The sequence below is a fragment of the Thunnus thynnus genome, chromosome 20, assembly GCF_963924715.1.
Source record: "Thunnus thynnus chromosome 20, fThuThy2.1, whole genome shotgun sequence".
Lineage (NCBI taxonomy): Eukaryota > Metazoa > Chordata > Actinopteri > Scombriformes > Scombridae > Thunnus > Thunnus thynnus.
The window spans coordinates 12,533,554-12,554,473 of NC_089536.1; the positions used below are offsets into that span (position 1 = coordinate 12,533,554).

The 20,920-nt window shown below is 39.3% G+C and overlaps 1 protein-coding gene across 3 annotated transcripts in view; it reads left to right on the forward strand.

Moving 5' to 3' along the window:
• vti1a (vesicle transport through interaction with t-SNAREs 1A) overlaps window positions 1-20,920 on the forward strand; it is a 122,977-nt gene that overhangs the window by 14,448 nt on the left and 87,609 nt on the right. For all 3 annotated transcript variants that reach the window (XM_067575559.1, XM_067575560.1, XM_067575558.1), the window contains exon 4: window positions 9,973-10,050. In XM_067575559.1, the coding sequence (XP_067431660.1) occupies window positions 9,973-10,050 (78 nt within the window). The remainder of the gene's footprint in view (window positions 1-9,972; window positions 10,051-20,920) is intronic.

Genomic DNA, 20,920 nt, shown 5'->3' on the forward strand with positions numbered 1-20,920 from the left:
CAATTAATCAATTAGTTATTTGGTCTATAAAATGTCAGAAAATGTCCTTGGATTTCTCCCGACCAACAGTCCACAACCTAAACATATTCAGTTTACAATCATAGAGGACTAACGAAAACTGAAAATATTAACATTGAAGAAGCTGGAACAGATTTTGTCATTTTTATTCTTAAAAAAATTGTCAAAACAATGAATCGATTATCAAAATAGTTGGCGATTAATTTTCTGTCAATCAACTGATCTGTTATAATCGACCAATCGTTGCAGCTCTGTCTACAACAATATTCGACTCCATTTTCCATTCCTGCTACATATAAATAGTGTATTTTTTAATTAAAGCCATTGGTAACCCAAATCCACAAGGGCCTTCTAACTATGTAATTTAGGGTCTTATGCACACTAAAAAGTATTAGCTTCAATCCAAATTCAAAATATTGTCATTTAAGTTTTTGTAAACTTTCCTGATATTTGGTTTGAATTAGGCGTGTTTATGCTCAGACATTTATTGTGAATATTACGCAATTAATTCCATGAACCAATCATAAACGACGTGACGATTGCTAGAGTTTCTGTGGTAATGGTAGCGTTCCTGCATTTCAGCCCAGTTAATTTTGCTATATTCTTCATCACTGTGGCTGATTACCCACTGTACATTTAAACGTACACCAGTTCTGCTTAAGCACTCTTAGCTAGCGCCTTCTTTTAGCGACTTTCTTGCTAATCCCGCAGTTTACACGCTTTTCAGATCTGCTAGTTACTTTAGCTTAGCTGCTAGCAATAGTTTCCCTCTCTCCCTCTTGCTCTCCTGCTCTCTCTTGCTCGGTGTGTCTTATGTTTAACTCTTCCCCTGCCTCCTTTATTGGTAATGGTACATGTAATAAATGTAGTTTATTTAGAGGTGAGGCTCTGCACCATGGAAACTCAGTTGTTAGCTACTGTAGTTAGCTAGCCGGTGCAGGTGTCAATCAAAATGTGATCTGCCAAGCCTACACAGTCTTGAGAAATTATCTAAACAGCAAAATTAGCTGTTTTTTGAACTAAGTTTTCTAATAGTTATGAACGTTTATTTTCACTCAGCTTAATGAGACACTCAACTTTGATATAATTTATGCATTTTTACTTTTTCAAGCTAAATGTTATTACTAAGCAGCTCTGAGTTTGACCACTAGAAGAATTTTAGTGCAAAATTATCACAAAGAAATATGTTTTCCAACAATTTTGTTAATTTGTTAAGTGATGAGATTCTAGACAAAGAAGTGGGAATATATTTTGGGGTCACTGTCATCCTTGCACAGTCATTAACAAGATGAGTTCTTGTCAGAGGTAGTCGACTCGCAGAAATCGCATTAACTATAATTTGTAAGCAGATCACCCCCAACTCCCTCTCCATCTCTTTATGTTAACACTTGTCTGTATGGATGGGATATCTGCATTATGCCTGAAGCATAGGTTTTTTTTTTTTTGGCATTGTGCAAATTCGGCCGTTATCCTTCCGTGCGATCGTTTCCTCTCCCGCTTATCTCTCCTGGCCCCTCCAAAGTCACCGTACTTCCACACACACTGACAGCGATCAGTATAGCTTTCAGACACTTGTCTGGCTGAGTCTGCCATGAAGCGAAGGCCCTCCCAGGTCCCCTCGCTGTCCTCAGGGCTTGTGTGATTGAGTGACTGGAGTGAGTGGGGGCCAAAGATAATAAGGGAGAAAATATAAAGACATGGGGCAATGATATGATAACATCCCCTTCTTCCTCCTCCTCCCCCTCCCTCTCTTTACTCCCCTTTCCACCTCCCCTTCACTTTTCCTTCTGTTCTTCTTTCTGTCCTACCCCCGATTTCCGTGCACCAAGCCTGTCCCACGCAGTAGTGTAAACCAGAAGTGACATGTGACACCCACTCCCCAGTGATGTGCTGACAAGCGGGTACTAGAATAGGTGACAATGTTTTCTTTTTTTGCCAGACTGGCTTAAGTATGGTGAAGGGATTCATGAAGTATTTATGAAATATATTATGAATCATTGGGTCTGTGTTTTTTCCCTCTGTATTTTAGGCAGTGGCATTTGCTTTTTAATAAGAAAGCCTCAGAGAAGGCGAGAGTGAGGAAAGGGGTAAATAGAGGAAGAACTCTTTACATTGCATCCTTACTAGCGTTTCTTCATAGTTAAAGCTCTGTGTTTACACATGTTTTGACCCCTGCTCACACCCCTTTCACACACACGCAGACACACAATTAAACTTAGTTTCTTCCTCTCATCCTAAGTGTTTCTAATGAGGGAGCGTGCCAGAAAGAAAGGGAAAGTGTTTTTGCTCTCAGCGACCAACAATTTTGCCTTTTCTCTGGTGTTTTTGAAGCCTGCAGTGGAATCTGGCTATGGCCTTGATCAGAATTACATTGTGGAAGATGAATTAAGGGTTTTTTTTTTTTTTTTTCAATTATCCCAGAGGTTGGCCACCATTAGAGCATCAGCCTACTCCTGCAGTGAGACTAAACTCTTTAGTTTTGTTCCCCTCATCACCATAGAGCACTTGTTTGTTCTGCATTGTCAAGCTTTTTGTGTATTTTCATCTTTGTACATTTTTATTCAGAAATTATCCGTTTCACATAACACATTTTCTGCTTTAAGTGCTTGTATCAAATGGCCAAGAATACCCAGTAGAAAAAAAAAATCTGTTGCCTGTTAAAAAAAAAACACAATCAAATTATCAAATTGCTCATTAAATAATTGTTATTTACGTAGTTTTTACTTTGCAGTGGTCCTTTTATATTTTCCCCTACTTTTTTCTTTTGAAGAATGAACAGCAAGTGATTGTTTTGTTAATTATTCAACTCCACTGTATATTCCTGGGTTGATTATAACATGTTCTTTTCCACATACTTTTGTTTTTTTTTAGAATCTGATTAAGAAGTGTAAGCAACTCTTCTCTGCAGCCTTCATTTCTCATAATTTTTGAACAAATGTTGTGAATTCCAGTACAAAACCTGCAGACTCCCAGGAAACTGGTGAGTGTATTGGGAAGTTCAGGAGGGCACATGTTGGAAGGGCTTTGGAAGGGGGCCTTACTGGCCTCATCAGCATTTGAATGTGTTCCGGCTAGTGAAATAACAAAGTATACATAAATATATAGAGATAATGATCTGGCTAAGTCCCTATGTGTGCTGCTGTATTCTTATGCTAATGAGCTAGCTATTCAGCACCAACAATGGTCACATTACAAGAAAAGGCAAGGCACTGAAGGAGATAGTCTTCTCTCTGCATGTCCACTGACGGACGCGCACACGCACATGCTCAGCAGGCCCGACTCCTCTCCCTTTGTGTCTAGGTTTTTTTTATTACATTTTTCAATTTTAGATAACACTCCAAGAATAGACATCAAACAAAAATGAATCATAAATCGAGGTCAGGAGTGAGCCTCTTTCCAAAGCAGAGAAAGGGTTAAAAGTGAAGGTATTTCTTTCTTTAAAAAAGATGGAAAGACTGATAGGAGAGGAGCTCTTCTCAGCAGAGGGTTCAGTGAACCATATGTAGGTAGCCACAGGCTAATGGGCCGGTTGGTCCCTGGCTTGCCAGGTATCCCACATTGCACATCCTAACACCCCCCTCCGCACACACACACTCTCTCTCTCTCCTCGTCATCCTCCAACATACATCTCTCCCACCCCTCCCACCTTCACTCTGTGAAAATCCCTCCTCCACTTTCCTCTAATCTCACCTTTTTCTCTGGTGCTGACCCGGGGAGGCCCACTTTATTCCCCACTGCATGCCAGAAGCCAGCGTTGTGATCGGAGCCCGGGCCCCTGTGCTGGTTCCCCCTCTCCTCTCCTCTCTCCTTGCCCTGGCTGCCCGCCTCCCCGACGGCTCTGCTCTATTGATTTACTCCTCCAACCAATGCTGTCTGTCTCTGTTTTGCACCACCAGCACCTAGGTCCCTCATCTCTATAACCCTCCCTCTTTCCCCGTTTTCTCTCTTTCCCTCTCTTGCTCTCTTCTTTCTTTCTTTTCATACTTTCTGTCTTTCTTTCTTTCTTTCTTTCTGTCCCCTACCACACAACCATGGGCAGGGGGAGAAAAACCTGACAGAAGAAGAGAGAAGGAGGGAAAGAGAGATGGAAGGATGGGGGTGTGGGAGGGGAAACGGGGCCTTTGATTTTTCATTAGAAGTGCCTCCATATTTTAATATTGGGTTTAATCGGGCCCTCATGCCTTAAAGAAATAACCATTGAGAGATGATCCCTCGGCCTTCAAAAAGTATATGGCGCTTCTTCAATCAAAGCCCTCCTCCAATTTGCTCTTTTGTTTGCAGTTCACTTGCAATCCTTTCCCCCCTCCTCTCTTGTCTTGCCGTCTCACGGCCTCTCGCTTTGTTGGTACAGTCGTTAGGCTTATTGACTGATCTCGGCTGTACTTAGCAATAGAAATGACTTTGACAGGGAAATACACCACTGGTATCACAGAGGTACAAGCATGAAAGGCTTCTATCAGAATAGTGTACACCAGCAAACAGCTAGGTATTTTCCCCCCAGAGATAAAATCCTGTTTACTCGTGGCCTAATATTAAAATCTTTGATAGACTCAGTGATATATTGTTAAAATAGGAATAATCGTTTAAATTTTTTTTATCAAATTAAACTGATAAAGAGAAGTTGCAAGGCTCTTCATGCCAAGCTTGATACAGTACAAGTTGTCTCTGACCTTGTTGGGGTTTTTTCAAGTGACGCAAGATCTTTTTGAAGCTGATACACTCTGTCACCCTAAAAAAAGTCTCCTCACCTCATACCTGTTTAGATATGTTGCAGGCTCATTTATTACCTTGCGGTGGTTGATCATTCACCTTTTATTTGTGTTTTCGACAACAGCTTCCGTGAGACTCCTTCAGGTTTTTCATGGAAGTGGAACACAATGCTGTGTGCACAGAAGCCACCAAAGCGCCAACCTGTGAGCTAATGAGAGGCCCCATGCTGTTATCTAAGGCTCCGGCTTCTCTACCACTGCTGCACTTCTATTAAGGGAGAGAACACACACCGGGCTACCGTTCACATATGTTGCTCGCGTACGTTCTCTAAAGGAGGTTTCCCCGGGATGCAAAGGCTCGTTGAAGCTTCCGTCGTACATACAGTATCCCTCGTGCACGCCTGTGCGCTCACAAACGCACACAACAGACAGAAGTGGAGGAGTCGATGGCACCAAAGACCACAATGAAACAAAGGCAGAAATGACACCCTCCTGTGACAATCGCAATTGTAGCTGCTTGCCTTTGTCTGATAATATATCAAATGCATAAAAAAGAGCACTTACTTAATTGAACAACCTCTCCCAATTTGTTTGTGTTAAAGGAGAGTAGAAGATGCTAGACAATAATTTGTGTGTGTGTGTGTTTTCCTTTGTGCCGGCTGTGTTTGTGCATGCATGCCTGTGTGTGTGTGTGTGTGTGTGTCTGTGTGTATGTGTTAAACCCCTGCCAAGCAGAGATGCATTATTTAAGATGCTGTTGTGATACTTGTGCCTGCTTAAAGGTCTCAGCTTCCTTTTAACGCCATGCCACATCAGTCCACCTCTGCCCCCACTTGTGGGGGGAACCAGAGTGGGACCTGCTGGCACTGGTCCCCACATCACCTGGGAAAATATCACAGTAGGAGGGAGGAAAGGAAGTGATACAGACAACCTTTGAGTTTAGCACACATTGTTGTTAACAGGAACATTTTACCCCAGTTAACTGTCATTTTATGGCTGATTTAGACTCGGTTTTTACAAGATATTTAAGAATATTAAACCGTCAGAGAAATTGTTTACCCTTTGTATTTGTGAGCATTTTATGCCGATAGTTTAGATATATTTCCACATTCACAGACCAGCTCTGACAGTTAGGAAAATTAAAAAAAAAAAAAGATTGCCAGATTAAGGCAAGCACATGAAGCTGGACATAAGAGTTATTAAGTCTAAATTTGGAAATACCCAGCTGCTCTCCTACTGGTGAAAAAGCCTGTAATGGAACAGAGTATTGTAAATTGAATATGGTTAATTACTCTTCATGCTATGCCACCAGCCATGTGTGCAGGGTGAGAAGGAAAAGCTTGGGAAAGTGGAGGGAAAAAGCGTCTGCAGAGGAACTTCAGGGCCCCTCATTACACTCTGCCCCTGGGTATTTTTACGCCTTTTATTTCCCATCTAATGAACTGTTTACATTTTTCAGCTTTCCAGGCGCCACAATTATTTGCGCTTGTCCTTGTGTCACTCGTTGCACCGGGCAAAAAGCAAGGTGGAAAGTTGGAGGGCATTGAAATGTGTATATAAATATAATTTTGTTTGATTTTAATTATTCTGAATATTTGTAGATAGGGAACTTTTTTTTTTATACGTTACAAAGACTGCAATCATCAACAGCATGAAATTGGAAAAGGTTGTTTTACAGTTAATTTCTGTAAACAGATGATTTTTAGATTTATGGACTATGAAGGAACTAAAACTTATGCTGTTTATTTAGACAGTATATAGCCACGCATGCACATATACTATAAAGGAATTCTACACAAAGAAAAGATCCATATTTTTGTTATAATTAAATAAATATAATTTGCTGCTCAGAGGATTATGCCAAACTGATTAGCATATCTGATATGAATTGTTATGCATGCATATGTAATTACATTTTGATGGGTAAAGAAGAATTGTTTTTTTTTTTTTTTCGTCTGCTATCCATGTCAACAGAGGTAAAACGTGTGTTTTTGACAGGACAGCAGCACCTCCATCGCCGCGTTTGACGGGATGTGTAGAGTTTTTAAAGGCAGGCCACTTTGCATAAAGTTAAGATGTACCTTTGTACTTTTCTTGTGTGCTTCCGGGAATAGAAGCAAATTCTCACCCAAGATTAAAAAAGTGACAAAAGACAGACCTTTCAAAAGGATTAAAAAAAGCTCTTTTTTTTTTTTTCTCTTTTCTGAGCAATAAGGTATCTTCTGAAAGCGCTCGTTCTTTTTTAGATTACAAAGCCTGATTAGTTGCTTTCGTCTTAAGATGCAGAGTTCAGTCTTCACATACTGTAACTAGAATGAGACATTTTTAGTGCTTTTTCTTTATAGAATCTCTCTCTTTTTTTTTTTTAAATCATACAACCAATTGCCAGGTTTTCCTATGGAACAGGTATCTTGTATCTACTTTCCTGACCTCGAGTAATCCTGTTGTTGCTTAACAGTTTTATGCTTAACACCCTAACTTATAATCAAAATCTGTCATTGTATTAAGCACAGCTGTTTATGCTTAAGATCAAATGGAAAGGCAGTTATCACTCAGGAATCAGTTGTTTTCCAGAGGGGGAATCCAAAAACTGGAGTGTATATACTGTAGGTACAGGGGAAGTAGCGGCAACACTTTCATTTCAGTGACATTTTCCATTCTTTATACTTGCTTTGTTATCTGCACTGTTCTCATTGCAGAAACACTTCATACATTCATCTGTAACAAACAGCTATTTAGAAATACCAAAAAACCCTGCATATAGTTTGAAGGCGACGTAAGCCTTAACATTCAAATCAATGCTTCTCCCAGGCTTCCTCGTCTCAATTACTGGTGAAGTCGTCTTTCCCCCTAAGTTGCACTGCAGCTCTTTAAGATGAAACTCGACTTAAATGGGATATGTGGGTGTTTTCCTGGCAAAAAATGAGTGTGTGTGTGTGTGTGTGTGTATGCCTTGTGTACATGCTGTCTTCAGATTGATGCTTATTGTCTTTCTGGTTTTACTCAAATGTGAAATTTCTTCTAATGTCCTGACAGCAACACAGTGACCACTTATTTATCCCAGCAAGAAGATGTGGCTTTTACAAGATTGCTGACAGCAGAATTGAAATGAAAATTCAACATAGAAATTAATTTCAAATGAATTTTAAATTTTAAATGATATAATTTGTTACATGATTACTATATAATCACTTATTTCTGTAGATTAAAAAATATTTTGCAAGAATTTCAACAAAGGATGGGTATCAGAATAAAGAAAAAACCCTAGAAATTATTATAAAGTTGTATTTTTTTGCCACTTATGTTTGCCATATAGCACCATATCTATTTGATTTATTTTAATCAAAAGAGTTTTGAGGAGACAAATTGACTTGTGAGATTCAAAGAATCACATATGACACATAAATTGATTATACATGATAATTTACTTAGTTTTTGTAGATATTTTGGAATGTTCTGTCACATATGTGATTGTTTGTACAATTATCACAAACTTAAAAGTTAATTATTGACCTAAGGGATGAATGGCACAATCACAATGGTAGAAACATCTTTAACAGCACATTTTGACATAGAAGGCGCTGTGCTCCTGTAGTATTTTTGTGTGAGTGGGGGCCAATGTTGTGTTTTATTTGAGTCGGAGCTGCCGATCTCCTCTTTTCCCCACAGTAGGCGTTCTGTGGTTAGCTTAGGTCCCTGTGGTTGAGTATTGTTTGGGTGCGCTCTTTATCTAATGGGTATTGTGGTCTGGGTCAATCAGGCCCTCCGTCTACTCTGTAATTACTCCAGGAAAACTGTGGCACTCACCATCACGATAATAACAGCCAAATCACATCAGCCATGACTTTCCACTCACTGCTCCAGATTATGAGGAGAGAGAAATAAGAAAAAGAAAGAAAAAAAAAAATCAACTGGCTCAATAGTGATTGTTTCCAAAGTTATTTCAATCAAGGAACTTGATATCACTCTTGAGGTTAGAATTTTCTTTTTCAAGTTTGGTTTGTGCTTCTCTCATGGAAGGTAGCTTCAAAGTGCTTCGTGCAATAGCTTCTTCAAACTTTTACTGATAATAGAAAGATAGTGGGGAAAGGATACTGCATATGAGGGGGAAAAAATGTCCCCACCAGGTGTTCCTTCACTGATTCCCTGTCTTTGTTTTATTTATTTAGAGTCGAGGACTAAGTAAATATAGAAAATAGAAAGAATTCATGTTGAGGAAAAAGTGATATTTTCATTCCTATGCTGTTGTTTGTCTTTGATTTTGCCCACCTCCTGCAGCCCACCTAGAAACCCTGTCAAGGCAGGGAGAGAAAGCGAAGGAGGCTTAGTAAACACTTTCTGTGTCTGCTGCTGGTGTGTATTTAGTTTAGAGGGCATGCCAAGAGGCTGTTTTTCCATGGGTCGGGTGTCTGTAAACAAGCGGTACAACGGCAGCCCACTCTTCCACAATCGGAGGTGGCACATTCTGAAGTGTGTATGAAATGTGTGTGTCTGAGTGTTTGTCTTTTGGGGGGGGTTTTTTTATTTTTTTTTTGGACATGGCATTCCCTCTTATTCTAGCCTATCTGGAGACAGAGAAAGAGAGAGAGAGAGTGAGTTTGTGTGTGTGTGTGTATGTGAGGGAGAAAGAGAGAGAGGCAACCCCAAATCCGATGGGCCGCCAATGGGTGATGAATTATTCCCTGTCTGAGTCTCAGCATTGGTGTTATCACAGAGCCTGCCACTGCACTGGGATGACAGCAGTGACAGCCCCCAGAAAAGATTTAGCGCTGACAAGTGATACTTCCTCATAATACATCTCCCTGGCCCTCTCCCCTGTCCCCCTGTTCCACAGCCTCTTCATACAACACACAAGATGAGGTTTTTTTATCCCTCAACTTGTATTTGTTTAAGTGGGCAAGGTGGGGGGCTCTTTGCCACCACTTCTGTGGCACAAGTGCACTAGGTACAGTAGATCACCTTGGAAGGTGGCATGGGCAGAAACCCGGGTGTGCTTGTTGTCAGTACATGTGTTGTATCAGTACACTCACACAGAGACACACATATACACAACCTCCATGCGTATGACTCAGTTTGTCACCGAGTTCCATTAGGGGGCTCTCGTGCTTAAGGAATGCCTGTTGTGTTTTTGCATCAACAACAGTACTAAGCCATATTTCCCCACTTGTTTTCTCTTTTTGCTCTCCCCTCTTTCTCCCTTCTCTTCTTCTTTTTGTCCTTCTCCCTCATCCTCCTCCCCCTGCAGAAAAGGTCACGTATTGCCTACAGTGATGAGGTGCGCAACGAGCTCCTGGGGGATGACGCCAGCTCCTCGGAGAGCCAGGTGAGGTGCTAATCAGGGGCCCAGCCGACACCAGTGTGGGTGGCTGACTGGCCCCTAGGGTGAGGAGGTGGGCCCCTCATAGGGGCCATCGAGAGCTGAAACCACAGTATTGTCACCAAGTCATGCGGAAGGAACACTGTTTAATGCAAAGCTGGGCTGCCAGTGAGTGGGCTCAGGGCATGGGACCAGTGTCTGGCCAAAGCCAGATTGTGACCGGCGCACGCACACACACACGCACATGTGCACACACACACATACACATACACGCACACCTAAACACAAACACACAACCCAATCCAAATTTCAATCCAAAACCTCAGCTTCTCCACTCCAACCGTCCCACAGCTGTTCTCCAGCCGGGTGTAGACTTAGGCCTATTATAGATACTCCATCAAGGTCCACACACACACACACACACACACACACACACACACACACAATTGCTAAATCTTGTTCCATCGTCTTTCTTTAAACTCCAAGGGTGGCGAACCTGCACAATGCAGATACTCAAAATGAATAAGGACATAGGTTCTTATATTGCTAACAAATGATACAAACCCCCCCTAAAAACACTGAAATATTTTGGTGCAAAACCTCATAAAAATGATCCTTTAGCCCTGAAATATTTTTTATTTGATTGAGTTTCAGCCTTTGATCAAAAATGTCATATTCTTTTTACCGTCTTTATAGTTGGTTTATATCTATCAGCATATTCACAATTGATATATTGTTTATTAAAAGATGACTGATATTTTGTTTGAATATCAGTACAGCCTGTTGAAATCGAGGGATATAAACAACAGATAAATCCCACATTAGCAGTTTTCATTCATTGTCAGCAATGTCTACAAAAGATTCATTCACAGCAGTTATGAAAGTAGCAATGAAGAAGAAAAACAATTATCTTGAATTGTGATCTTAATTGCCCAAAATATGCCACATGTTCTTTTAAACTTAAGTTGTTTTGAATAAATGTAGAGATGCATCAAAACAGTGATACATCAACCAATTCAGCAAACAGCGTTTTAACATTTAAGACGCACTTACCTATTGCTCACCTGCACAGCTGCCACTCATACGCAGCCACTCTCAACTATGACCAAACGTCTTTTGACTAATTATATATTGCCTTTAGAATCGGCTGTCAACTTGCAGGGGTTATTGTGTCTCAAGGCACACACAATCACACACGCATGCAAATAAATACTTTGCATTTGCAAACGTGCACACTTGAAAAAGAAAAAAAAGAGAAAGATGAATACTCACATGCATATTTGCACATTTAGTCCCCAAGTGCTTTATGGGAGTATATTTAGATGATTCACAGCTAAGCAAAGCTAAATAAAGTTGTCTGTTTTTTTTTTTTTTTTTTTTTTGAACATTTCCTTATTACCATTTCAATGATGACCCATGAACTACACATCTTAGAAACATATGTATCGCGAGCCAAGATGTGTAATTGATATGCATATTCCTGGCAAATTAGTGAGACACAAAAGTGACTCTGACATTTTATGCAGAAGTTGGAAGGAGATTTGCTGTCAGAAACGTCACGTTTGAGACTCTGATGGGTTCTATCAAAAATCAAGACAAGAAAAAGTAGCACATCTCATTTCAAATCCTATTTCTCTTTCATTAAAAATTGATCCAGAAATATTTAAAAGTAACATTTAAAAATCTAGAATTCACACATCTCAAAAGAAAATTGTTATAATAAAAAATGAATCTTTTTATTTTACATTCATATTACAGATTTTGGAAATGGCTGTTTTTATTGTTAGAATTATTGTGTAAAAAAAATATTAAATCGATCCTTGTTTTTAACAATAATTATCAAGTTTAATTTGATATTGTTTTGTGTCAAATGATAAAATGAAAAACAATAAAATGCTGTGTACTTTGAATCCATAAATGCACACATATCAGGAAATAAAGAGATAACTGAATATGATATGTAACCCACAACAGTATCCACAGCTTCATTCTCAATTTTCACTTCATATCTACATGATAATATAAATTATGAAATGTAAAATAATATTAAGAAAATCTCAAGTTATATAGTTTCCATATTTTACTGCACGGCATAAATTACAGGAACAAAATATATTTACCTTAAAATTCTTTTTAATATTTGTCAAACCTGATGCGCTTAAAAAAATGTATTTACTAAATAATACATTCCTTTTTCCATACTAGACATTATTTTAGTTTCCCAGATTTAATTTTCCAAAAAGACATGTCAGGAGATACCATGGCTTACCAGGACTCACTTTTAATGTTTTTAACACATAAACTATTAATAATTAAATAGTGTAAAACACAGTAATAATCAGAAATTATAACGTCTGATGTGAAACTTTTAAAATGACAATTATATATCTCAAACACACATACACAAAGACATAGAAAGAGTTCATGCTGGGGGCAAAAGCAGAGTAAATAGATGATATACATTTTCCCTTTTTCTCCCAGGTGCCGTATTTACCTCATTTTCATTTTAAAACTTGTGGAGATAATACTTGTCTTGGTCTTGCTGTGAGTGGAGTACTCGGAACTTCAGGGTTTTTTATCTAACGAGACGGCGGTGATAGGAGAGGGGAAAAGATGGTGGGGGCTGGGGCAAGTCGGTCAATTTAATTCCTGACGATCTGAAAGAGGTCAGGATCATTTCATATAGCCCTGGCTGAGCAGATCATTACCAGTCACAAATCTGTTGGTTACATGGCAAGGATTTATAGCTAAGTAAATAGGGAACCGTCATAAGTTCTGAAAATGGCGTGTTGGCCCTGCGATAATGGCTAAAGGACGATTTAATAGAGTTCGGCATTTATTCGTTATCTGTATGCGGACAGAGACTGAATTGGCACTATCACTCGTTTTTTTAATAATGTGGTAGGCTACCATTGCACATTTTTTTTCTTTCTGTTTCCTCTGCATGCAACACACGCACAAATGCTGGTGCGCACACACGCGACAACACACACACACACACACACACACGGAGGCGCCACACACAAAGCAGCAAATGCACACACATTTTTCACACACGAACACTATACGGAATAGTTTCGATTTCAGTCACAGCAGAAGGCTTGGCCACAAGAGATTGTGCTGGTTTGAGCCGGCATGGACCAGATTTTACAGGCTACAAAGGAAGCAGATTACCACTTGTATCGAATTCCGTATTGGATAAAAAAAAATCTTTTGTTTGAAAAAAAAAAAAAAAAATTGCTGATTATCATAACAGAAAAATTGCAGCAGTGCAATTTTGAATACTGGCTGGCATCACAAAAACACAAGGAAAGGCGCTCATGCAGGAGTAATTATAACATTTACAATATTCTGTATTTACTGCTCTATATCTCTTGAGCAACGCGAGCATCGTTGGCCGCACTAAAGAATGGATGCCAAAGAAAAATAAAGCTAAACAGGAAGACAGTGGAAACACAGCTCAACATGGCTCTGGTATAGTTTTAACAAATCCTCCACGAGGACTTGCAATCAGTCAGGCAGCACAAATGAGCTAGAACAAGTTTTGTTTGGTTCCCATTGACTGATGGCAGAACTGGGGTGAGGGATCGCAGGATCTGCTGGGTTTGTTCAAGCCCCAAATAACCACCTCCACAGTGTAGTTTTAAACTTTGGCCTCTTTAATAATGCATTCTTAGTGGGGAGTTGTTGCTTAAGTTAGAAAAGACAGTTTCCACTCTCAAGTGCGTCTTGTTACTGCCGACATTTTCAAGGGCGAGAGCTCTTTAGAAAAACATGCAATTATACTTGTTTACCTCCCACATTTACAGATATTGACAATATTTTTATTTGCAATATAACAGTGAACCATTGTAGTCTTATTTTTTGATTGGTGGAAAAAGCAAAAATGATACAAGAACTATTTTTGAGATGCTGTAAAAATAACAGGAGGAAGTGCTGTGACAAATGCATGATTGTAATGTATGAAATACTTTATTTTTGTTTGGGTTTAATATAGTATACATTCATCCTGAATTCATTATTATATGACACATGTCTGTGAATATGTTTACTAGTGGTGGAATATTAATGGAGGAAACAAATTTATGCAGTACAGTATTGTTTTTTGTTGTTAAGGATTTTAGTATCTGATAGGTGCAAATGTTAAATGTTAGTTCTTTTAATGTATTCTGGTCATAAGAGCTAGTAGAAGGAACTGATGCTTCATTTTATCCCCTTTGTCACTTTGTTTTGAATAATTCGAACATAAAGATGCCATTTTCCAACCCTCTCCCAGCTGTTTTTGTAACCTTAAAGTTAGTAATCAAGTTTGTGATTCAACATCTAAGAAGTCTCTCTTTTTTTTATATGATACATGATAATTCCAGACTCACAAAATTCAAAAATAAACAGCACAAGTAATAGTTGCCCTGAGCCTCCCTTTAGATCTGCTAACCTTTTAATGTTGCCCAAGAAATGTGGCTTTAAGAAAAATCACCTCTAAAAGGCTTGCAAATCAGGAATTTGTCCTCCCCCTTTCTCTGCCAAAAAGTGTTGCATTCCCACGATAAGCCCCTTCTTCTCCTTCCTTCTCCTCCAACCCTCAGGCCAGGGATGCAACCTTTTTAATTGTGATTAGGCATAATTAATGACAAATGGGATTATTGCCTTCCCTCAAATGTCTGATTCGCTATCAGAGACGCAAGGTTTTCCCGGGACAGGGAATAGGAATAGGATTTTTTATTTACTTCACTTTAAATTTGCTATTCTCTTTCATCAAAAATGTATAGCTATGCTAAGATTCATTTTTCATGATCTGTGGCCGTCCCAATAATAATAAGCTGCACTGTATGTATATACAGTTGTAGCCTCACATGGCTTTCCATACATAATCTAAACAGCATCCACCTTTACTGAGATACATAAGCTACATAAAATATTGATAGCATATCAGCATTGATAAACAGTAGGACAAGTGGAGTGGCTCAGCATTTCTCAAACTCAGTTCCAAAGGGCACATATTTCTGTTTCTCCTTTTCCAGAGAATCCAGCAAAATGACAGATACAAAATATTTTTCCCTTAACATTTTAAACATACTGTAACTGTTGACTTTATTGGACTCATTTTTTTTTTCTTCTCTCTTGCTATATCAACTTCTGTGATGTGACTTCCTTGATAATGTTAGTTGATATTGCAAGTCGAGCAATCCATTTCCTCTCTTTGTTTATTGTGACAGCGCCAGGACTTGATCTTTGTTTGTTCAAAAAAGTCAGCCCGAGCGGCGTGTTTAGCTTCGTTTAATGTGTTTGTCTTGTGATTTCCAAATGCTAAACATGCAAACAGATAAATCGTCAAGGTTAATTCTCTACCCAGCCACATGACTGATCTTCCTCCTGCCATGTTTCTGCTTTTTATCTCTCCTTCACTCTCTCCATCTTTCTCTCTTCTCCCTTTTGCTCTCATGATGCAGTTGATAAAGTTACGTGAAGAGGTAAGTGCTTCTCTGCTCTGACAATTTAAATTCTGCTTTCCCACTGAAATTTCCATTTGCCCTCCTCTCTCCGGTAGAAAATTAAAATCAGCTCATTTGGACACTTTTTTGCATGTCTGATTGAACAGCTTAAAGGCCAAGTCAAAGATAATGAATTCACTGAAGGCCAGTTTCTCCAGTTTCTCCCTTAAATATAAGAAAGAGAAGATAAGATATTATTTCTGATACGCCTTTTTGAAGACAAATATTGGGAAATGAAGCTAAGCTCAGAGTAGCTTCAGTTATTGGGCCCAACACAGTTCGGAACTTGATCAACTTCTTAGTTTCAAGTGGGAACACCAGGCTGTAAAATCTGCTTTCACTTAATTTTCTTGAATGGGAGCAATTTTGTTCTGACTTTTTGTAATTAATGGGATTGACATGATCATTAGTGATATGATGTTTTAGCCTGTACATGATACGAGACTGGAGGGTAGTTGGTGTTGTTTCGTTGTTCACCACTTCATCAACATCACCACCATTTCCAAAGATTATTGTTATCAATTCAAACCATTTTGATGTATTTCATTGTTCATAGTCTGTACCCTGCAATACAATGTACCCTACACAGTATGTAATGTAATGAACCTGCCATTGGTGTCATTGTCATCTCATATGTTAATATTGGTGCCAAAAGATAATGAACATGAGTTCAAACGAACAAAAAACGTTAAGTGACTTGCTAATGACCAATGCTAAAACATAATTGTGTTTTAGCAGATAGTTAGCAACAACACACAGCCAGCAGAAGAAGAATCATCGTCAGCTATTTTACTTTTAGTTAAAATTCATTTTACTTTTCATAAAACTGTCTTGTGTCCAGCTTCATTAGCAACAGTTGGTATTTCTCTCTTCACTACTTCTTTCTCTGTCTTTGAGGTGGTAAACATAAGGCACTGATGTTGGAGTAAAGTTGTGGTTCCTTGAACTTTTATGTTGTTGTAGCATCTGTATTTGCTATAACTCTAATACATATGCTATAACTGAGCTGCTCTACTCTTAATTAAATACAAATCAACTTTTTGTAAATTGAATTCATCTTTTAGTAAAAAATGTAATTATTGCAGCAAATATAATGTCGGGCTGCCATGACAACCTATCCATGCGTCATGTTTCTTTTAAGACTGTCTGACTTTTAAATGTATCTTCAACTCCTAACATCATTTAGATGAGTGATTTGGAAAGCAGCAGCATAATTTAAATCAATTTACTGAGCTTTCTTGAGTTAGGTAAAACAGTTTCATCGACTATATGTAGCATTTTGATGATTTAGATGTCTTAAACTTCAGCATTTGTGGTTTGAATGTCTACCAGTGTGAATAATATGTGAGCAAATGCCATTATACTTAAATAGTAATGTCAATTTTTAATAACTTTGTGCTGCTATGCAAGTAGTAAACACAGCAGTCACACAGTGTTTATAATAAACAGTAAGTAGTTGTTTCATTATATTATATGTCATATTTTAGAGAAAATGCATTTTCTTCTTATTGAGGCAGATTTTGTCAGTTTCTGTAGGTGACATTATATTGCTTGTCCTTTGAGACACGACTGAACGTGTCTTTGTAGGTGCACTTACAGTATGTGGTTAAATGTGCCTTTGAGTGAGACTATGTTCAAGAAGGTTTCTGCTGAAGCTGAGTAATTCAATTCCTATCAAAGCCTCTCCATTCACAGCTATCCATAATTTAGAGCACCATCCGTGCCCAGATGCCATGTTATCACGCTTTTTTCTTTTATTTAGCTGTACTTTTGTTTCCCCTTCTTCTTCCCACCTTTTTTGAGCATTTCCTCCTAGCCTGAGGGTCAGAAGACATCTTGAGTTAGCTCACCTGTCTACCTCTTTTGGAATGGCCCGATCTGTGTAATCGGGCTTGATTCTGCGCCCTCTTCGCCATTGCACTTCTCCATTGCAGTCTTTTACCCTCCTGCTCTTCCTGCATTTGAATCAAAGGCTGGCACAGCTTATACACACTTAAGCCTTGCTTTTAAAAAAACTATACTTTTTTTCTTCAGCTGAAAAACATGTTTAAATATTTAGCACCCATATTCACAGCTGTTTGACACTTGTAATTCCTCGTCTTACAAGTCCCAAACAAACGGCACAGAAGATCACACAGTCAGTCTGAATCACAGCTGTCATCATTATTCACTTTGACTCTCCCCCACCCTTATTGAAATAATAAGGAAATCATCTGAACTTTGGAAAATGGTGATAGTAACCGCCTGTGTTTGATATTGAAAAAAGGCAGGAGAGCGAAAAAAGAGGGGAGAGATTTCTTTTGAGCTACAGCTGCATTGTTCTGGGGCTCCCTGTTAATAACTTACAACTGAAGAGTGTTTCTTGACGCAAAAAAGCACAACAAAAAAACACCATTTTTGTGGTTCCTAAGAAGATCTTTGTTCAAAATGTAGGTGTCAGATGAAAAGGCATACATGCATAGGCAGAAATGTTGGGGTGTGGGGGTGGGGGGGTATGCACCAATGCACTCACAGATGCACAATATTTATCATATATTGTATTTAAATCCTTTGCTAGAAGGTTCCATGAGATGATCAGATACGATTTGATGAGATCCTTTGTTTTTCTTCAGTAGATAAATGACAGATCTGAATTGCAAGCCAGTATTTTAGCTTGACTAGATGTATATGCCTTATTCTGAGGGTTTCACAGTGGTTATATCAGAACCACAGGGGTCAAGCCTTGATATTGGACGTTGTTGCACAGTAGGAGCTGGCAGCCACTTTGCATTTCCCTCGACAAAAATGCTGACAGGGATGTCTTGGATTTTGCTTGCTAACTACAGTGTAAAATCTTAGCTGAACACTTCGATACATCTACATTTTTGTGGTTGTTGTGTGACAACTGCGTATTTGAACGACAAAGTGCTTTCCTGGAGAGTATGAGTCACCTGATTTTCCATTAAGTTTGAAGACGTAATCTCTACGTCAAGCCTCGATGGGGACTTCCTACAGTAACTGAAGTGTACTACTGTTTAGTTTTAATTACACATGCTCCTTTTCATTATTTTCCATGGTATCATCCTGTGTTCATGGCTGGATTGTTTCATTATTAGGGCCATCACAGTGTGCCATTACTGGATTCTTAGTGGCTGAACTCTCACCCTTTCCCTCAGGTTCTGTCACCGTCAAACTCGGGGCGCATTATTCTAATGATCACACACACATATACACTGCCACTGCCACCACTACCCCCCCACCCCCCCACCACCCCAGCTCCCTCCACCCCACCTCACACACCCACCCACACTCACCCTCCCCTCCCCCCGGCCCTAAAAGAAGACAGAACGAGGGAGAGAAGAGAGAGAGAGAAATTCAGGAGGAGAAAGCTTTGAAGTGGCTTTCCATCGCATAGAGTCTGCCGGCCGTCTCCCCGAGACGTGTCACCTTTGCCGAGAGGGAATAGGAAAATCACGTTTCGAATGGTAATGATAACATACTAATCACTTGAGCTCTTTGAAGAACCCAGGGAGTGCGCTACTCTGTCAGTATCCCTGGCTGCCTCATGCTCCCAGGCATACACAGGCACTGCAGCCATGGTCTAGGTGTATTAGCTTAAGCATTGCATGTCAATACATCCCCTCCATCTCAGCTGATCCATAGGGGCTCATTATAGCCCAAGCTTGGTATCCATTTTCTCCCATGTGCACACTGCCACCATCTCCACTGGTGGCACTACCACTTCCACACCCATGTAACCCCTCCATGAAACCTCCTACCACACCCTTTACCAAAAACACACCATACCTTGCATCCAGTCCCATTCACCATGTTCTCATTGCTTTCCTCCTACTGGCAGCCCATTTTACCATCCATCCACCCACCCACCCATTCTCTCATCCCTCCATCCTCCCCCTGCCCTCCCTTTAACTATTAAAAAGTATCTCTGCAATTTTAAATGACATCTGTCAGCGGCGCGAAGAAAAAGGAAGCGAGGGAAAAAAAAGAGTTCAGAGGGAGTTTTTGCCTCCCTGCTCTTTTCCCATCCCTCTTATTGTCAAACTTTGAAAAGTGTGTCGTTGACTTATTTTTTTTCTCTCCATGTTTTTCATTTCCTCTGAGTGATTAGCGGGTACATATTTTGACAGCCTAACCAAAACTAGAGATTTCACTTCTCCCCCTGTCCCCCTCGCTCATGTGTTGGGCATAAACCCTTGTCAGAGAGGCAGTTGTCATTTATCGAGTTGTTTTTGAGTGTCAAATGTGTTACATTTGATCAGATTCTTAACATAGCATATTAGAAAGGGCATCAAAACCAACAACGTTCAAGTAAACATTTAAGTCGTCCATGTTTATGCTGTTTATGATCCTCTCCACTGAAGGCAGTGTGGTTTAAATGAAAGCTGGGTCTTTATTTGGACTTGCAGATAAAGTGTGTAGCAACAGTGGACAATATGGGGGTGTATTTTTAGTTTTAAGGTATGTTTTGCATTAGATAGATGTGTGAAACTTTGCACTGAATGTAGATTATTAATGTACTTACACATTGCCTGTATGATGGCAGTGACTTTCTAATGTTCTATGGACAATATACACTGCAGTTAGTCTTTTGAATGTACCTATATGTCACCTATTTGTAAAAAGGTGAAAGAAATCTAGTCAGTATTAGCCAATTACCAAGATTTAGTTTGGAAAATAAATAAAATCTCCTCGAAGCAACCGTCATGGTGAAATAAATTCGTGCATAAAATGATACAAGTATAACATTTTTTATCCCAGTGTTGCTTGAAGCAAAGTATGATCAACTTGCTTGCAACACAGTACATCAGAATCTTCTAATGAGAGCCATAGTTTATTCGATTTTTGGACTGGTGTTAAAAAACATATAATCCCAGAAACACAGAATTAAACTTAATGCAGGTGTACGAGATTCACCACGAAACAGTCAACAGTTACAGGTTATGGATAACTGTACCATCGTTGACATGAGAACACACCTGAGAAGTGGAGGGGAACATCCGGTATCTCCAATATCTGTTATCTAAAACCAGGCAGTTTAATGCAACCATGACCAAAGCAAGCAGGTTCAGTCATAGTTAGTGAGCCTCTCTTGTACTATGATTAAAAAAAAAAAAGTAATGTTGAAGACATTAAAGAAGGTATTCCCTACTATGAATGTTCTATTTTCTCAAAAAATAATTGCCAGGTCTCATTTACAAATTGACTCACTGTAGCTGTTAGTTGAGATGAAACTCGGGGGTCCCTTCCCCTTCGTGAGTGCCAGTGGAAAGAATTATAGGAAAATACTTGGGACATTGTCAAGTGACCTCAACTAAGGATTGACAAGCATTTTTGTCTCATTAAGAGTGAAAAGCCATCATCCTGCCTTTGTGTGAATGTAGCAT